Below are 13,523 nucleotides of genomic sequence, written 5' to 3'. Positions count from 1 at the left end.
ACCGTGAGGTTCCTGCTGCCCCCCCCCGGCCCCTGGCCTCGCCTGGCCCCTGCTGATCTGGGCCACGGCCCTCCCGGAGGGCAGGGCTGCTGGGCTCCAGGCATCTGCTTTCCCTCACGCGTATCAGACGCCTGCTGTCATCTCTCGTCTCCCAGAACTTCCTTTCCCGTAAAGAGCGCTGTCTCCAGCTGTGCTGGTGGCCGGCTGGGAGCCCTCTCCGTCCTGCACCAGGCGGGGCCTGGCGTCTGCCCTGGCCGTGGTGTTCTGCAGGCCATGGCGTTCCCTGCCTGCAAGTCTCCTTCTCAGCTGGCTTTGTGGCCAGCGGGTGGCTGGGGCAGGGTCGCGGGGGTGGGGTGGGGTGGGGGCGGCAAGTGTGGCAGAGGCAGTGACCGTCCAGGGCCTGGGGCCCCGAGCCTCCTGGAGGGGTGGGGGGGCCAGGGCACAGTGAGCAGGTGGGTGGCGCCACCATCCCGGACAGCGCATCCACGTCGCCCACCTTCACCTACCCTGGCCTTGACTTCCCTTCTGTGAAATGGGCCTCGTTGGGATAACAGGACCTGTTGAGGCCCACGGCCTACAGCCAGGGCAGGTGGGGTTGGGGGTGGGGGGGTACCCCTCCCCAGGCCCGGCATGAGGAGGGGCATGTCGAATCCAGGTGTCTGCCAGTCCCTTGGCATTTTAGAAATGAGGGCCGGTGGCTTGTTGCCAGCAAGGATCCTTTCCCACACTGGCGGCAGAGGCTGGGTCGGGTTTCCGGATTTGTGTTTGTGTCCCCCGACCTGGGACACCCTGGCCGTCTCTCCAGGATGAATGAAGTAGCTGGACACCTTCTTTCACCCCGACAGCCTCAGGTGTCCCCTGTGGGGTGTGGGCGGCCTCATTGATGTAAGGAATGAATAGAGGAGCTTCAAGGCCCGAAAGGGTCAGCCTGGCCCCCCACCAGCCTCTGTGTGCCCCAGGGATGCCCACAGGCAGGACAGAAGCCGCTCCTGGGCTTCCAGACAGCAAAGGTGCCTGTGTGGGATCCTGGGGTTTGCCCGCACCTGCTGCTGCCCCACCTCGGGGGCCTGGCCCATCTGGGCCGCGGCTTCTGCGCTGCCATCTCCAGCCCTTGGAAGCTGCCACCTGCTCCTCTTGGGCTTGGCCTGTGCAGTTTGAGATAGAATCAGGGCCCCTGCCCTGAGGGGGTCCCAGGTTGGAGCTGGGCCTTGGGTTTCCTGTCCCCTGCCCCGTCCAGTCCTCGGGTGCCAGAGCTGGCTTAGCAGCCCAAAGCCGCTGTAGGTGTCCAGGGGACCCCAACTCTCCCCGGCCGGGTGCTCGTGTCCGGTCCTGGGGCCGTCGGGGCTGGGGGTGTCCTGACTTGGGCTCTGGCTCCCAGTGCTGACCGGGGGCCCAGAGGCCAGGCGTGCTCACGATACATCTACAGGTCCTGAAATGCACGTCTGCACCTCAGCCTGGCCGGACCTCAGCACAGGGTCTGCAAACCTGACCTCACCATGCGGCTCTAGGGGCTGTTGGAGTCCTTGATCTAGAGGGTCCCTGAGGACATGCAAGGTTGTCACCATTGCAGAGTTGGCTGAGGCTGGGGGCGTGGCCAAGATGAGCAGCGAGGGGCCCTGCAGTTGGACTGGCCTCGGACCCCGCATGCCGCAGCGCCGGCCCTTTCCTCCCCTCCGGGCCCTTCCCCAGCTGCGGCCGCTGGGAGCTCGCCGACCAGGCTCTGTGTTTGGGGTGGCTGGGGCTCCCAGGCACCGCGGGGCCGAGAGGGCTCTATGGCCAGCTGGGCTCCTGCTGGTCTCTGTCCCCATGCCGGCCCAGCGCCCGTGAAACTCCAGCTCTGGAGAGTGAGTGGCCTCATGGGGCGGTGGCTGGCCGTGCGAGCAGAGCCCACGGGAAACGGAGGTGGCACTGCGCAGGGAAGGATGCTGTGCTGGCCCCCACGCAGGCGGGTGTGCCCCAGGGATGGTGGGCTGAGCCCAGAAACTGCTCTGGGTGACGAATGGATGCTATAAAACCTCGAGTGCTGGCCCGGGAGCCTTGCCGGCGGGTGGCCTGGCCCTTGCTCTGGGAGCATTGCCAGGCCCACGTGTTCTGTGCCGGAAGACTGTCCTGGAGCTGTGTGCTGCGCTCCTCTGGGAGGCAGGGAGGCCGGGAGTGGGTGCCGCGCCTAGGTGGGGCTGCACACCTGGGCTGCCTCTCCTGCTTCCCTGCGTGGGAGGGTGTGCAGCCCGGGGGCCTCCACGTGCCCCAGCCCCTCAGGCAGGCGGTTGTGGAGGCGGCAGGCCCTGGAGAGAACTGTGGGCTCTAGGATAAGGCCCCCGGCCCACCTGCTGGGAGACCTGAGCTCTTGGGGAAGCCACTCCAGGGCCAGACTTGGGTGTCTGCGAGGCCCTGAATGAGCCTCAACTTAGTCCCTTGGGTGAGTAGCTCTGAATCTCAGTCTTTATTTTATTTATTTATTTATTTATTTATTTATTTGAGAGGGCATCTCTCATATTTATTGATTAAATGGTTGTTAACAACAATAAAATTCTGTATAGGGGACTCAATGCAAAGTCATTAATCAACCCCAAGCCTAATTCTCAACAGTCAGCATAACGAACAAGTTCTTACATGGTGAACAAGTTCTTCCATAGTGAATAAGTTACATGGTGAACAGTACAAGGGCAGTCATCACAGAAGCTTTCAGTTTTGATCACGCATCATGAACTATAAACAATCAAGTCAGATATTATTATTCGTCTGATTTTTTTTATTTTTTTATTTTTTATTTTTTATTGAAGGGTAGTTGACACACAGTATTACATTACATTAGTTTCAGGTGCACAACACAGCGACTCAACACTCATACACATGACAATTCCAGACACCAGCCATCACCACACCAAGCTGCTACAACACCTTGACCACTTTCCCCATGCTATACATCACATCCCAGTTACTTATTTATTTTACAATTGGAAGTGTGTTTATATATATATATATATATATATATATATATATATTTTTTTTTTGTGAGGGCATCTCTCATATTTATTGATCAAATGGTTGTTAAGGACAATAAAATTCTGTATAGGGGAGTCAATGCTCAATGCACAATCATTAATCCACCCCAAGCCTAATTTTCGTCAGTCTCCAATCTTCTGAGGCATAACAAACAAGTTCTTACATGGAGAACAAATTCTTACATAGTGAATAAGTTCTTACATGGTGAACAGTGCAAGGGCAGTCATCACAGAAACTTTCGGTTTTGATCACGTATTATGAACTATAAACAATCAGGTCAAATATGAATATTCGTTTGATTTTTATACTTGATTTATATGTGAATCCCACATTTCTCCCTTATTATTGTTGTTATTATTATTATTTTTAATAAAATGCTGAAGTGGAAGGTAGATGCAAGATAAAGGTAGAAAACATAGTTTAGTGTTGTAAGAGGGCAAATGTAGATGATCAGGTGTGTGCCTGTGGCCTATGTGTTAATCCAAGCTAGACCAGGGCAATAAAACATCCACGTATGCAGAAGATTTCTCTCAGAACAGGGGGGGTGAGGTTCTAAGCCTCTGCTCTGTTGATCCCCAATTTCTCACCTGATGGTCCCCCTGCGACTGTGCCTGTCTAGGTTGTTCCTCCCTTGAGGAATCTTACCCGTCTCTGGCTAACCAGTCATCTTCCGGGGCCATACAGGGAAATGTAAAGTTGGTAAATGAGAGAGAAGCCTTATTGTTTGAAAAGGTTAGCTTTTTACTTCTTTGCAGGTTTATGCCCTGTGGCTTCTATGCCCAGCATTTGTCTTGAGGTATCTTTACCATGAACCTCAGTCTTGTCATCTGGAAGTGGGACTAATAATATTCTTGTCTCTTAGGGCACAGGGAGGACTTGGGAAATGCCTTGAGGCCATGGCCTGTGCCTGCAGCAGGCTCCTGGCCCCCAGGCCAGGTCTGGGGAGCAGAGTTGTCTTACGGAGCTGACCCCATCCTCTGTTTTGGCCTGGGTTCTCTCTAACCCCATTGCTTCTCTTGACGAGGGTCCTTGGACCAGGCCCAGGGGCTAGGGGACTACTGAGACCCTGCCCAGGCCTGGGTTAGATGCTTCATCTGGCCCAGGGAACCCTGGCAGGTCTCCATGCCCACCCCAAGGCCCGTCCTCCACTGCCGGCTGGTTTGGGCGCTCAGCCCTGGGAATGTCCCCGTGTGTGAGATGGGTCCAGTCCTTACATTGGGCCAGATGGTTTGGCCTGAGGACCAGTGACATGGACTCTCATGGGAGCATTCTTGGGTCCTGTTCTGAGGATGAAATTAATGCTACTAGTTGGAGGAAATCAGGGTGCCCCCAGGGGGAATGGGTGAGGCCCACAGACCTGCCTTCCCACACTGGTGGAATTCTGCCCCTGGCGTCCTGCTGTTATCACCACCGCTGATCCCCCCTTCCAGGAGATGAGGAGGAGGCCTGGGAAAGGGGCGGCAGGGGACCGCCAGGGGGGCTAGGCAGGGCAACGGCTTTCTCTGGGTAGGTGGGAAATAGGCTGGCTCTTCCCTGGGGGTGCTCAGCATGCCTACCCCTGTCTCTCTGCTGTTCCTGGGCTGTGGGGACCTCCAGGGCAGAGCTGGGACATCACTGGGGTGAAGCCTGTGGGGGCTCGAGGCCTTGAGACAGTAGCAGAGTCCCTGAGTCCCAGCCCGGTGGGCCCAGCTTGGCGTCTGCACTGAGCAGGTGGCTCTGTCAGGGGTGCTGCCCTTCTCAGGAGCGGAAGGGGCCTGCTGGCAGGTGTGTGCGCTCAGGACGGCGCGGGCCACGGAGCAGCCCCCACCGACTCGGCTCTGGCCACAGGCGCTGGTACCGTCTCTTTTGGGGGTCGTATCCCAGACAAGTGCTTTTCTCTCACACCCACTGGCCTGGCTGGACAGGGAGCTGCCCCGTTCTCACTGTCCCATGGGGGAGGCAGGAATGTGGGAAGTGACAGGCCTTGATTACGGAGCCTCCGGGGTGCTGGCCCTGGGCTGGGAGGGCTGTGGGTGACTGGGGCCAGCTGTCTGTCCTACACCCATGCCGGGCGCGGGGGCGGAGGGGGGCAAGGGAACTGCTCGGGACCCTGGAGGTGGCTTCCAGCGTGGGGTCCTTCTGTGCTTGGGCCGGCCCTTCGCTGGGGGGATTTCTCTGACCTGCTGCGGCAAACTTGGCCTCCCTGGCAGCGCCCCCTCCCACCCGCCGAGGGAGTCTCTCGGGAGGTTGTAGCGCGGCAAGGACTTCTGGGCCTGCTGGGTAACGCTGCTCTCACCGAATCAGGATCGGGACTGGTGGCAGGAGGTGTCGCGGTGGCCTCAGGCAGGCCACCCTGCCTTGTCCGGCGGCAGCGCCCCCCACTGTGCTGCTCAGTGCCCACGGCCGCTCCGTGGCCCCTGGTTTATGAAGTGGAGCAGGAGGCCCAGAGCGGGAGTGTGCTGAGGGTCCCACAGCCAGTGGGTGCTGGGCGGAGGGGAAGGAAGCCCCGAGTGACCTGGGCCATCCTGGTCACTAAGCCCCTCTGAGAGCAGGCGCCTGGGCTTTCCCACCTACTGGGTGTCCTGCGGAAACCCGACATGCAGGCAGGATGGTGGCCCTGAGGAGAAGCCGCCTGCAGCCGGAGGCCCGTCAGGTGCTACGAGGCAAGAGCTTTCACCTCCTGGCTCCGGCTACCTCGCTGGCAGGCGTGTTCTTGGTCAAGGCCAAGACAGTAGCTTTCCACCTGAGCAGTCAGAGCCAGCCGGTGACAGCCAGAGCAGAGGCCTGCCCCACAAAGCCCAGGGCCCTGGGCAGTTTCCAGGGCAGAGGCCCAAGACGTGCAAGCTGTCAGCATCCACGTGGCTGAACTCCGGGTGCCCACATGGCAGGACCAGTAGGTTTAGGCAGAGGTTTGGGGGCAGAGCTGGACGGGGCAGCTGGACAGGCCGGTTCTGGCCCTGAGCCTGACTTCCTGCAGGTGTGACCGGCCACCTCTATAGCTGTAGAGGCCGCAGTCCTAAGACTCGGGGCTCAGCCAGAGGAAGGGGACGTACCCTCACAGTGAACCCCGACATGCCCGACCCCCGGGCAGCTGCCGAGGGGAGGTTTGCTGCAGGGTCAGGTGGGATCTTGCCCCAGGAATTGGGGCTGGCTGGGTGGGGGCGGCCCTTCTGCTTCCCTCCCCTCTGCCCTGGTCGGGTGGAGCCTTGTCCCCTCTGCTTGTGTCCTCACGGAAGCCGTGCCCGTCCCTCTAGGCTCTGCCATCCAGTGGGCTCCCTTCTGCACTGTGTCTGGCCTCCCGGTTGGATTCTCTGCCGCCTGGCCCCTCGCTGCCTTACCTCTGTCCCTCCCATCTGTAACTCGGCTGCACCTTCCTCGCCGCACCCCCTGCTCTTCTCTGGGAAGCCCTGAGCTGGGGGTCTGGACCGGCTCCATCCCTGCCACCCCTCTGCGCCCCAGACCCCCCGGGTGGCTGGGCTCCTGACCCACTCAGCCCTCAGCCAAGCCCAGAATCCCGCTGTCTCATCCTGTTGCTCCCTGCTTCCCAGTGTCTGGCCAGAGCATCCCCGGGGTGGGGTGGGGTGGGGGTGGGCAGCTGCCCCAAAACACAGAGGGAAGAGCTTATTTCCTTCTGGTGAGAAAATGAGATGCCTGTAAAATGGACCCATGGGGGTATGGAGTGGGCACTCAGAGCAGGGACAGATGCCAGGTTGGATCTGGGAGTCCTGTGGGCTTAGAACTTGCTTCTCTGCATTTTCTGTGGACAGTGTCTGTCCCTAAGCTCAGTCTGTGCAGCAGGTGGCCTTGAGGGCTTCCAAGGCAGCATGGGAGCTTCGGAGGCCGAGAGGCAGATGGCCAGCTGTGCCAGCTCCAGGCTCGGCACCCCAGCTCCAGTGGAAGTGCTGCCTGCCACCCCTGTGACCCCTGCATCCTATCATCGGGTTTGAGTGGGACAAGGACAGAGGGACGGGTGGCTGATGGTGCCCGTCAGGCCATGTAGGTTGCTGGAAGGAGGCCTTCGATTTGTTGTTTGTTCTGACCAGCTGGCTGCCAGGCACCTGGCTTCAGCCAGACTCCCTGCCTGGCATGCCCCACGCACGGCCTCTGCTGCCTCTGTGCCAGCAGCCCCACCCCTGCCCCATGGCCTTTGATGATAGTCTTCACACCCATCCCCTTTCCGTCCAGCTGTCCTGAGGTCCGCGCACCCACCTCCTTTCCTCCGAGTGCGGTGTGAGCCCGGGGCTGTCTGTGCACCCCTTCTGCAGTCGCTGCTCCCTGGCAGCTCGGCTGTCCCCAGTGAGAGCCAGGCCTTGGGGCCGTGCCCGGGGTGGGGGCCGTGTCATCATTCCAGGGCTCAGGAGCTCCCGGGGCTGGACCTGGCCTCCTGGGACCTTCTCCAGGCTACAGGGGAGTGCGTACAGGGGGTGGGGAGCCATGGAGACAGCCTCCTCACACGTGCACACGCATGTGCACATGCGTGCGAGAGCCTCCAGCACGGCTGTGGTTCTGGCCCTCAGCAGGCACTTCCCTGGGGCAGACCGGGCTGTGGGTTCCCTGGCGTGTCCGGGCCCGTTGCCCCAAGCCGTCTGGCCTCCGGAGGAGAGCTGGTATGCGGAGGCTGCTCCATCTTGGCTCTCCCAGGGGGCCTGTGTGTGTAAGACGAGCGCCCCCCCCCCCCACTGTTTCCGCCTGCTCCAGGCCAGGGGTTGCTGCAGTCAGGCATGGCAGCTGGGCTCTCGGAAACAGCCGTGGTTTTAATTTTCCTTCCTTTGGCTTGGGTGAGGAGCTGCGACGAGTAATGGCTTTACCATGAGGCTGACACCGGGGCGACTTGAGGGTCCAGGCCTGGCCCTGCACTCCGTGTTCAGCGGTGGCTCTGCGGGAGGGGCGTGGAGCCGTTTTGGAGGCAGGTGGGCCGTGTGTGACCCCAGACCTAAGACTGACCTGCTCTGGTCTGGGCTCTGGACATCAGGCAGGGCACTTGTCACCTGTGGGACCAGATGTGGCAAGGAGGGCTTTTGGGCTGAGAGGCCTTGAGACCCCCAAGGCAGGCTGGAGAGGGGCCTGAGAGAGAGGCCTCCTTCCAGTACCTTCCAGGCCCTCTGCCCTGCGTGGGGCTGTCGGCGGCCTGTGTCTTACAGTCCCTGTGCTGCCCCACCCGCCTTCAAGGTCCTCCAGCCCAGTCTCTGCCCCCCTCACCCACGCCGCGTCCCATCCTGTGCCCCTGAGGAGGCCTCCCCGGGTGCCCTGTGGCTGGGCAGTGGGCCCGAGTGTGGCACTTGCTCTTGAATGTCCCCACTCAGAATGGACACATGTGCCTCGCACAGGCTTCATTCGTAACCCAGTCTTGTGACAAGCCTGATTCCCCCGGGAGGGGGGCAGCGAGCGGTTTGCTGGAGCTCCCTGGCTGTGCCCCATGCTGCCACGGCCTTGGCTGGGGACTGCCTGTGTGCTGTGAGCGGCGCCTGGCGCAGGAGGTACTGCGGCTCTCTGCAGGGCTCCCCTGGGGCTGCTGTGCCCTTGGGGCCCTGCCCAGGGGACCCAGGCACCTTGGCAGCAGGGGCAGTGAGCTCTGGGGGCTTCGCCGAGGGTCCCTCCTCACCTCCACCCCTCCCTGCAGGGGGCTTAGCTCCTCCCGAGAAGTTGGGATCCAGGAATGCTCCAGATGGGGGGACAGGGTCAGGATTCATGGGGTCCCCCCTTGGGCTGGACATGGTGCTTTGTTTCTTGCTGCAGGGTCTCCTCACCCCATGTCTTGATGCCTAGGAACCTGGTGTGGGGGGGAGTTGAGGCAGCCCGCAGTGCCTACCGACCCTCCTGGTTCCAGGCCCCCGCAGACTTCGCCCAGAGCTCACAGTGTATCCGGAGGTGAAGGCAGCCTGCAGGGCAGGAGGGCACTCCCTCCCGCTCGGCAGGTTAGCAGAACATATCAGGTCCCCAGTCAAGTGGGAAGCAGAGCAAAGTGGAGCTTAGCGAAGCCTCCAGGAGGGCTTAATGGAGGAGGTGTCTGTTCACACCAAGGGACAGACACCACGAGTGGGGGAGAAGCTGAACCAAATTCTGCTTCCTGCTGGCCCCAGCTGGCCCTAGACACACCACTCAGCACTAAGGGGAAGCCGTGGCATTTGGGGGGCAGCACTGGGTCCTCTCCCCAGCCTGGGTCCTGGCAGAGGAGCCTGGTGGCCTCCCATCTGGGAGTGGAAAGCTGGAGTTGGCCTGGTGGGTGGGGGGTGGCTCCTTCTGCTGACACACAGACATTCCGAGGGGCAGACACCCAGCTTGCATTTCTGCATGGGGAGGCATTTCCCAAACAGCTTCCAGACCCCACAGCTGCAGGCCTGGATGCGCCCTGTGGCACCGAGTGGGGGCAGTGGGCGGCAGGCCATGTCCAGAGCCACCTGCAGCCCCCTGTCCTGCGTGAGCTCATCCATACCCAGAGATGTCCTGGGCTCTGGGGACCTGATGTAACCTCAGCTGGGTGGGAAGACATCACCGCACCCCAGAACTGCATGAGTGGCTGAGCGAATGAGTGAATGGGTGGGTGAGCCAGCTCTGGTGGCTGGGGGCGCTTAGCCAGCTGGGAAGGCTCTGCAGAGAAAGTCACCTTGGAGTCGGCACTTAATGGATGCCTAGGAGCTCGCTGTCCACTGGGGGAGGGGGGATGACATCTTGGCTGCCGTGGAAGCTGAGCCTCCAGGAAGGCCAGGCCACCCACAGAAGGCCGGAAGAACCAGGATCTGAAGCCGGAGCTTCTAGAAACGCTTTGCCTGGGGTGGTCTTAGGCGTGGAGGGCCCTTTGGCGGCTCTGGCCCACAGCCCCGGGGTGCTGTGGCGGGGAGCAGAGGGTGAACAGGACACCCCGCGTTGGCCCCTACATGGCATACCTCCTTCTGTGGGGCCTCTGCCCTCCACCCACTCAGGACCTGTGGCTCCCTGCCCATGGAGCCAGCAAGTACCCCCAGGGGTCCTCGTCTCAGGATCCTGAAGGAGGCGGCCCCCTGAGGACAGGCTTTGGGTGTGGGTCCGGCCTGGCCTCCTCGGCTGGACCCGGTGCTGTGCGACCTTGGGTGACCTTGTGCAGGCCACTCCTCCCTGGGAAGAGGACCCAGTGTGCAGGGGCCCAGGGCTGCTGTGGTGGGCTCCCTTGGATGCGAGTTCATGTCCGGACAGAGGGTTTATTTGCGGGCGTGTCTGTGAGGGGCAGAGGGGAGAGGTTGGCAAGGGGTGGGGGCAGGAGACGAAGAAGGGGCCCACAGCTCTTGGGGCCTCCAGGGCAGGAAAGATGGCGTTTCCTTTGCCTGGACTTGTCACAGAGCATTCGGAAAGCCTTGTGCTTCTGAGCTGGTCCCTGGAAAATCCTCTTGCCTTTTTATTGGCAGATTTCCTCCTCCCGGGACACTGTGGGCGTTGTGGTGCGGGACACGCCTGGCTTTGTTTCTGTTCCCGAGTCACTTGCACCCCACGGCTTCAGGCCACGGGCCCCTCAGCTGTTCTCACCTGCCCCCAGCCACCGTATATGTGAGGAAATAGGTGGTGGGCTCCCGCGACTTGCCCTGCCACCCAGCTCTTCAGTGGCCTGGGCCCCACATCTGCTGCCCCCAGGCTGTGTTCTGCTCTTCCTCAGCCCCTGCCCGGTGCTGGGGGCTGGAGCACCGGCCTGAAGCAGGCCCCCTGCAGGCGAGGCCGTGGGAATGAATGACCCTCTGCTTTGGCTGGCAGGTTGGAGTTCAGGGTGGTACAGAGGGGTGGTAGCAGCCCCCAGGTGGGACGGGAGGGCCAGGGTGGTGGTCCCCAGCCTGCTGTGACAGGGAAGGCCCGGGCGGAGGTGGTGGGGGTAGCGGGTGATGGCATTCACGGGTAGGGGCGGTCTCTGGTCCCGGGACTTTTCTCAGGCTGGCCTGGCTGGCTTCCAGGATGCCTTTGGAACCATGGCTGCATCCACCACGGAGCCGGGAGATGGACAAGTCCCAGGAGACTGCCCCTCTGAGACTAGCTCGTGGGTCTGGCTGCTTGGCCTTGGGGTGTCTGCCTGAGCTGCGGCCTGGGCGGGGGACCAGCAGTGCAGATCTGGCTGCTGACTGTCACGGATTCTTACTGGCTTGCGGTGAAGCACGATCCCCATAGAAGGCGGGTCTGTGATCATCTCCTCTTGCTACAGACAAGGAAATGGGCACAGAGAGGTTTGTGGTTTTTTTGAGGCTGCACAGACCAGCTCCTTCCTAGCCGAGCTGGGGGCTGGGCACAGGGAGGACCAGCGCTGTCCAACAGAAATGGAATGTGTGAGTCACGCGGGAGCCACATGTTTAGCCTTAAATTTCCTCATAGTCACACTAAAAAAGTAGAAACAAGTGAAGTAGATTTTAATGATATATTTTATTCAACATGATGTGTGCAGATATAATCATTTCAACGTGTAACCGACATAAAGATGATTCAGAGGGCCACTCACCTCCTCTTACCAACACCAGGAAAGCAGGGGGTATGTCTCAGCGCCCGGCTCCACGGAGGACGAGCTGTGGTTCGAGTGCCTGGCAGCCACAGGGGCTTGTGGCCTCGGGTTGACCCAGGGCTAAAGAACCTTGTTCCTGCTGGGCAGCCTTCCCGAGGGCCTCCAGGTCCCCGCCTTCCCCTGTGACACAGTAAAAGGCAGAGCCCTTTCCCAGGTGGGCAAGATGGGAGGCTGTGGGAGACCAAGGTGGGGCACCCCTTGCTTCCTTCCTCTTGGGTCTGCTCCTGTTTCCCACTTTGGGTGGTCCCCCTGCTGTGGTCCTGGTCCTGAAGGATGTCAGAGTGAGGTCTGCATGAGCCAGGAGTCAGTGACACCTCCAGGGGCCCCTTCAGGAAAGGAGCCCCAGGCCCTGTTGGTGTGTTGGTGAGGGTGATCTTGGAGTGGGAGCTTCCTTCTGGTGTTCCTCCTCACCTCCCCGAGGATGAAGCTTGTCTCCACGGCCTCCTGTCCCCCTGCAAACTGACTGGTGACTGCCGAGGGTGGGACCTCACTTGTTCGTGAACTGTACAGAAATGAGATGCACGTGGCAGTGAAATGGTGCCAGCCTGTGTTGGAGGGCAGTGTGTCTATCGGGGAGATGACAGTGGTTCCCCAGGGTGAGTGCTTGGGGTCCACTGGCTGGTGTGCAGCTCGAGAGGGGATGGCAGACAGGAGGCCCCAGCAGATAGATGGGCAGGCACCTGGTTGGGCAGGGGGCAATGGGATGGGCTGGCCTCTGGTCTGCAGACAGGACCGGCAAGATGAGATGGTTGCATGAGGTTACCCCTGGGAACCCCACAGATGGGCTGGGAAGAGCAACGGCCAGGGCGACAGGGATGGGGAGGGCTGGCTCCGGCTCTATCCCACCTGCTTAGGGGTGCAGTGATCCCCTTGCCCAGGCACCCTCTGGGTACCGGCCCAGGTCCAGAGGAGGGTGTGACAGTGTTGGGCGCAGAACACCAGGCTGGGGACTGCAGGCGTCTTCACTCAGGACCTGCTCTCTGATGGGTGGGTCTCGACGTGCCTCCTGGGCCCCCACACTCCCCAACTTGGCAGCTGCCCGGGAGCCCTGGCATGGTGGCGTTGCCAGGTGGCCTCCCTCTCTGCTTTGGTTCTTTTCCGTGCTGGCACAGGAGGAACACGTGTGTGTCTGTGCACACGTGTGTGCATGGTCCCGTGTGTGTCTTGCGTGCCCCCGTGGGTCTGTTTGCGTGGGGGTGCCTGTGTGTGCACCCGGGTCTGTCTGCGAGTCTCGGTTCGTGCGTCTGTGGCCGGCTCCGGGAGCGCGCGCGCAGGAATGCACGGGGCGGGTGGGCGGTGCACTGGGGTCCCGCCAGCCCCATGGGGGCGGGGCGGGGCAAGGCGAGGCGGCCCCTCGCGCTGGGATTCGGCCTCTACCTGCGCGGGGCGGAGGGAAAGCGGAACAAGAGGCGAGGGGCAGGCGCGCCGCGGGAGCCGGAGTGGGACCCGCGCCCAGAGCCCAGCCCGAGCCGGGAGCGGGGTCCGGAGACAGCCCTCGGCCGACCGGCCATGGAGGCGACCCGGGGCCGCGGCGGGCTGGCCGCGCTGTGGTGCCTCGGGCTGCTGGGGGGCCTGGCGCGCGTGGCGGGCACGCACCACCGCTACTTCTGGAGGGGCTGCTATCCATGCCAGGCCGGCTACCCCGTGAGTGCCGGTGACCGGAGGCCAGGTGCGCGCGGTGGGCCTGTGCGGGGCGCGGGACGGGACAGGCCCTGCGCCATGCGCGCTCCCTGGGCATCCTCTTTTTAAAGTTTGCGCCCAGGCGGCCGGCAGCGCTTGGCTGGAGAGAGCGGGGCGGGGGCAGTGCCCGCAGGCGGCTGCTGCCTCTGGGACAGGGCCCCGTGCGCCCTGAGTCTTTGGACATTCCCGTCCCCCCTGCGGCCTGGCCGCCGACGCTGCTGACAGCAGCCGTCTGGACCAGTGGGAAGAGGAGCGTCCCTCGCATTTGCCCGTGGGCAGTGGAGGTGTGCACCCCGGCCCCGGTTGTTCTGGGGGTGGAGCAAGAAAGACAGGTTCCAGGGACAGGCCC

At 61.8% G+C, this 13,523-nt stretch overlaps 1 protein-coding gene across 12 annotated transcripts in view; it reads left to right on the top strand.

The window, feature by feature from the left end:
* MEGF6 (multiple EGF like domains 6) overlaps positions 1-13,523 on the top strand; it is an 87,607-nt gene that overhangs the window by 40,753 nt on the left and 33,331 nt on the right. For 2 of the 12 annotated variants that reach the window (XM_057499637.1, XM_057499636.1), the window contains exon 1: positions 12,881-13,163. The exons of the other annotated variants lie outside the window; for them this stretch is intronic. In XM_057499637.1, coding sequence (XP_057355620.1) covers positions 13,004-13,163 — 160 coding nt within the window. In that variant the 5' untranslated portion in view covers positions 12,881-13,003. Of the gene's footprint in view, positions 1-12,880; positions 13,164-13,523 lie in introns of those variants that run through there. 12 annotated transcript variants of the gene reach the window in all.

This window comes from Manis pentadactyla, chromosome 4 (genome assembly GCF_030020395.1).
Source record: "Manis pentadactyla isolate mManPen7 chromosome 4, mManPen7.hap1, whole genome shotgun sequence".
Classification (NCBI taxonomy): Eukaryota; Metazoa; Chordata; class Mammalia; order Pholidota; family Manidae; genus Manis; species Manis pentadactyla.
This window is presented reverse-complemented; position numbering and strand designations above follow the sequence as displayed.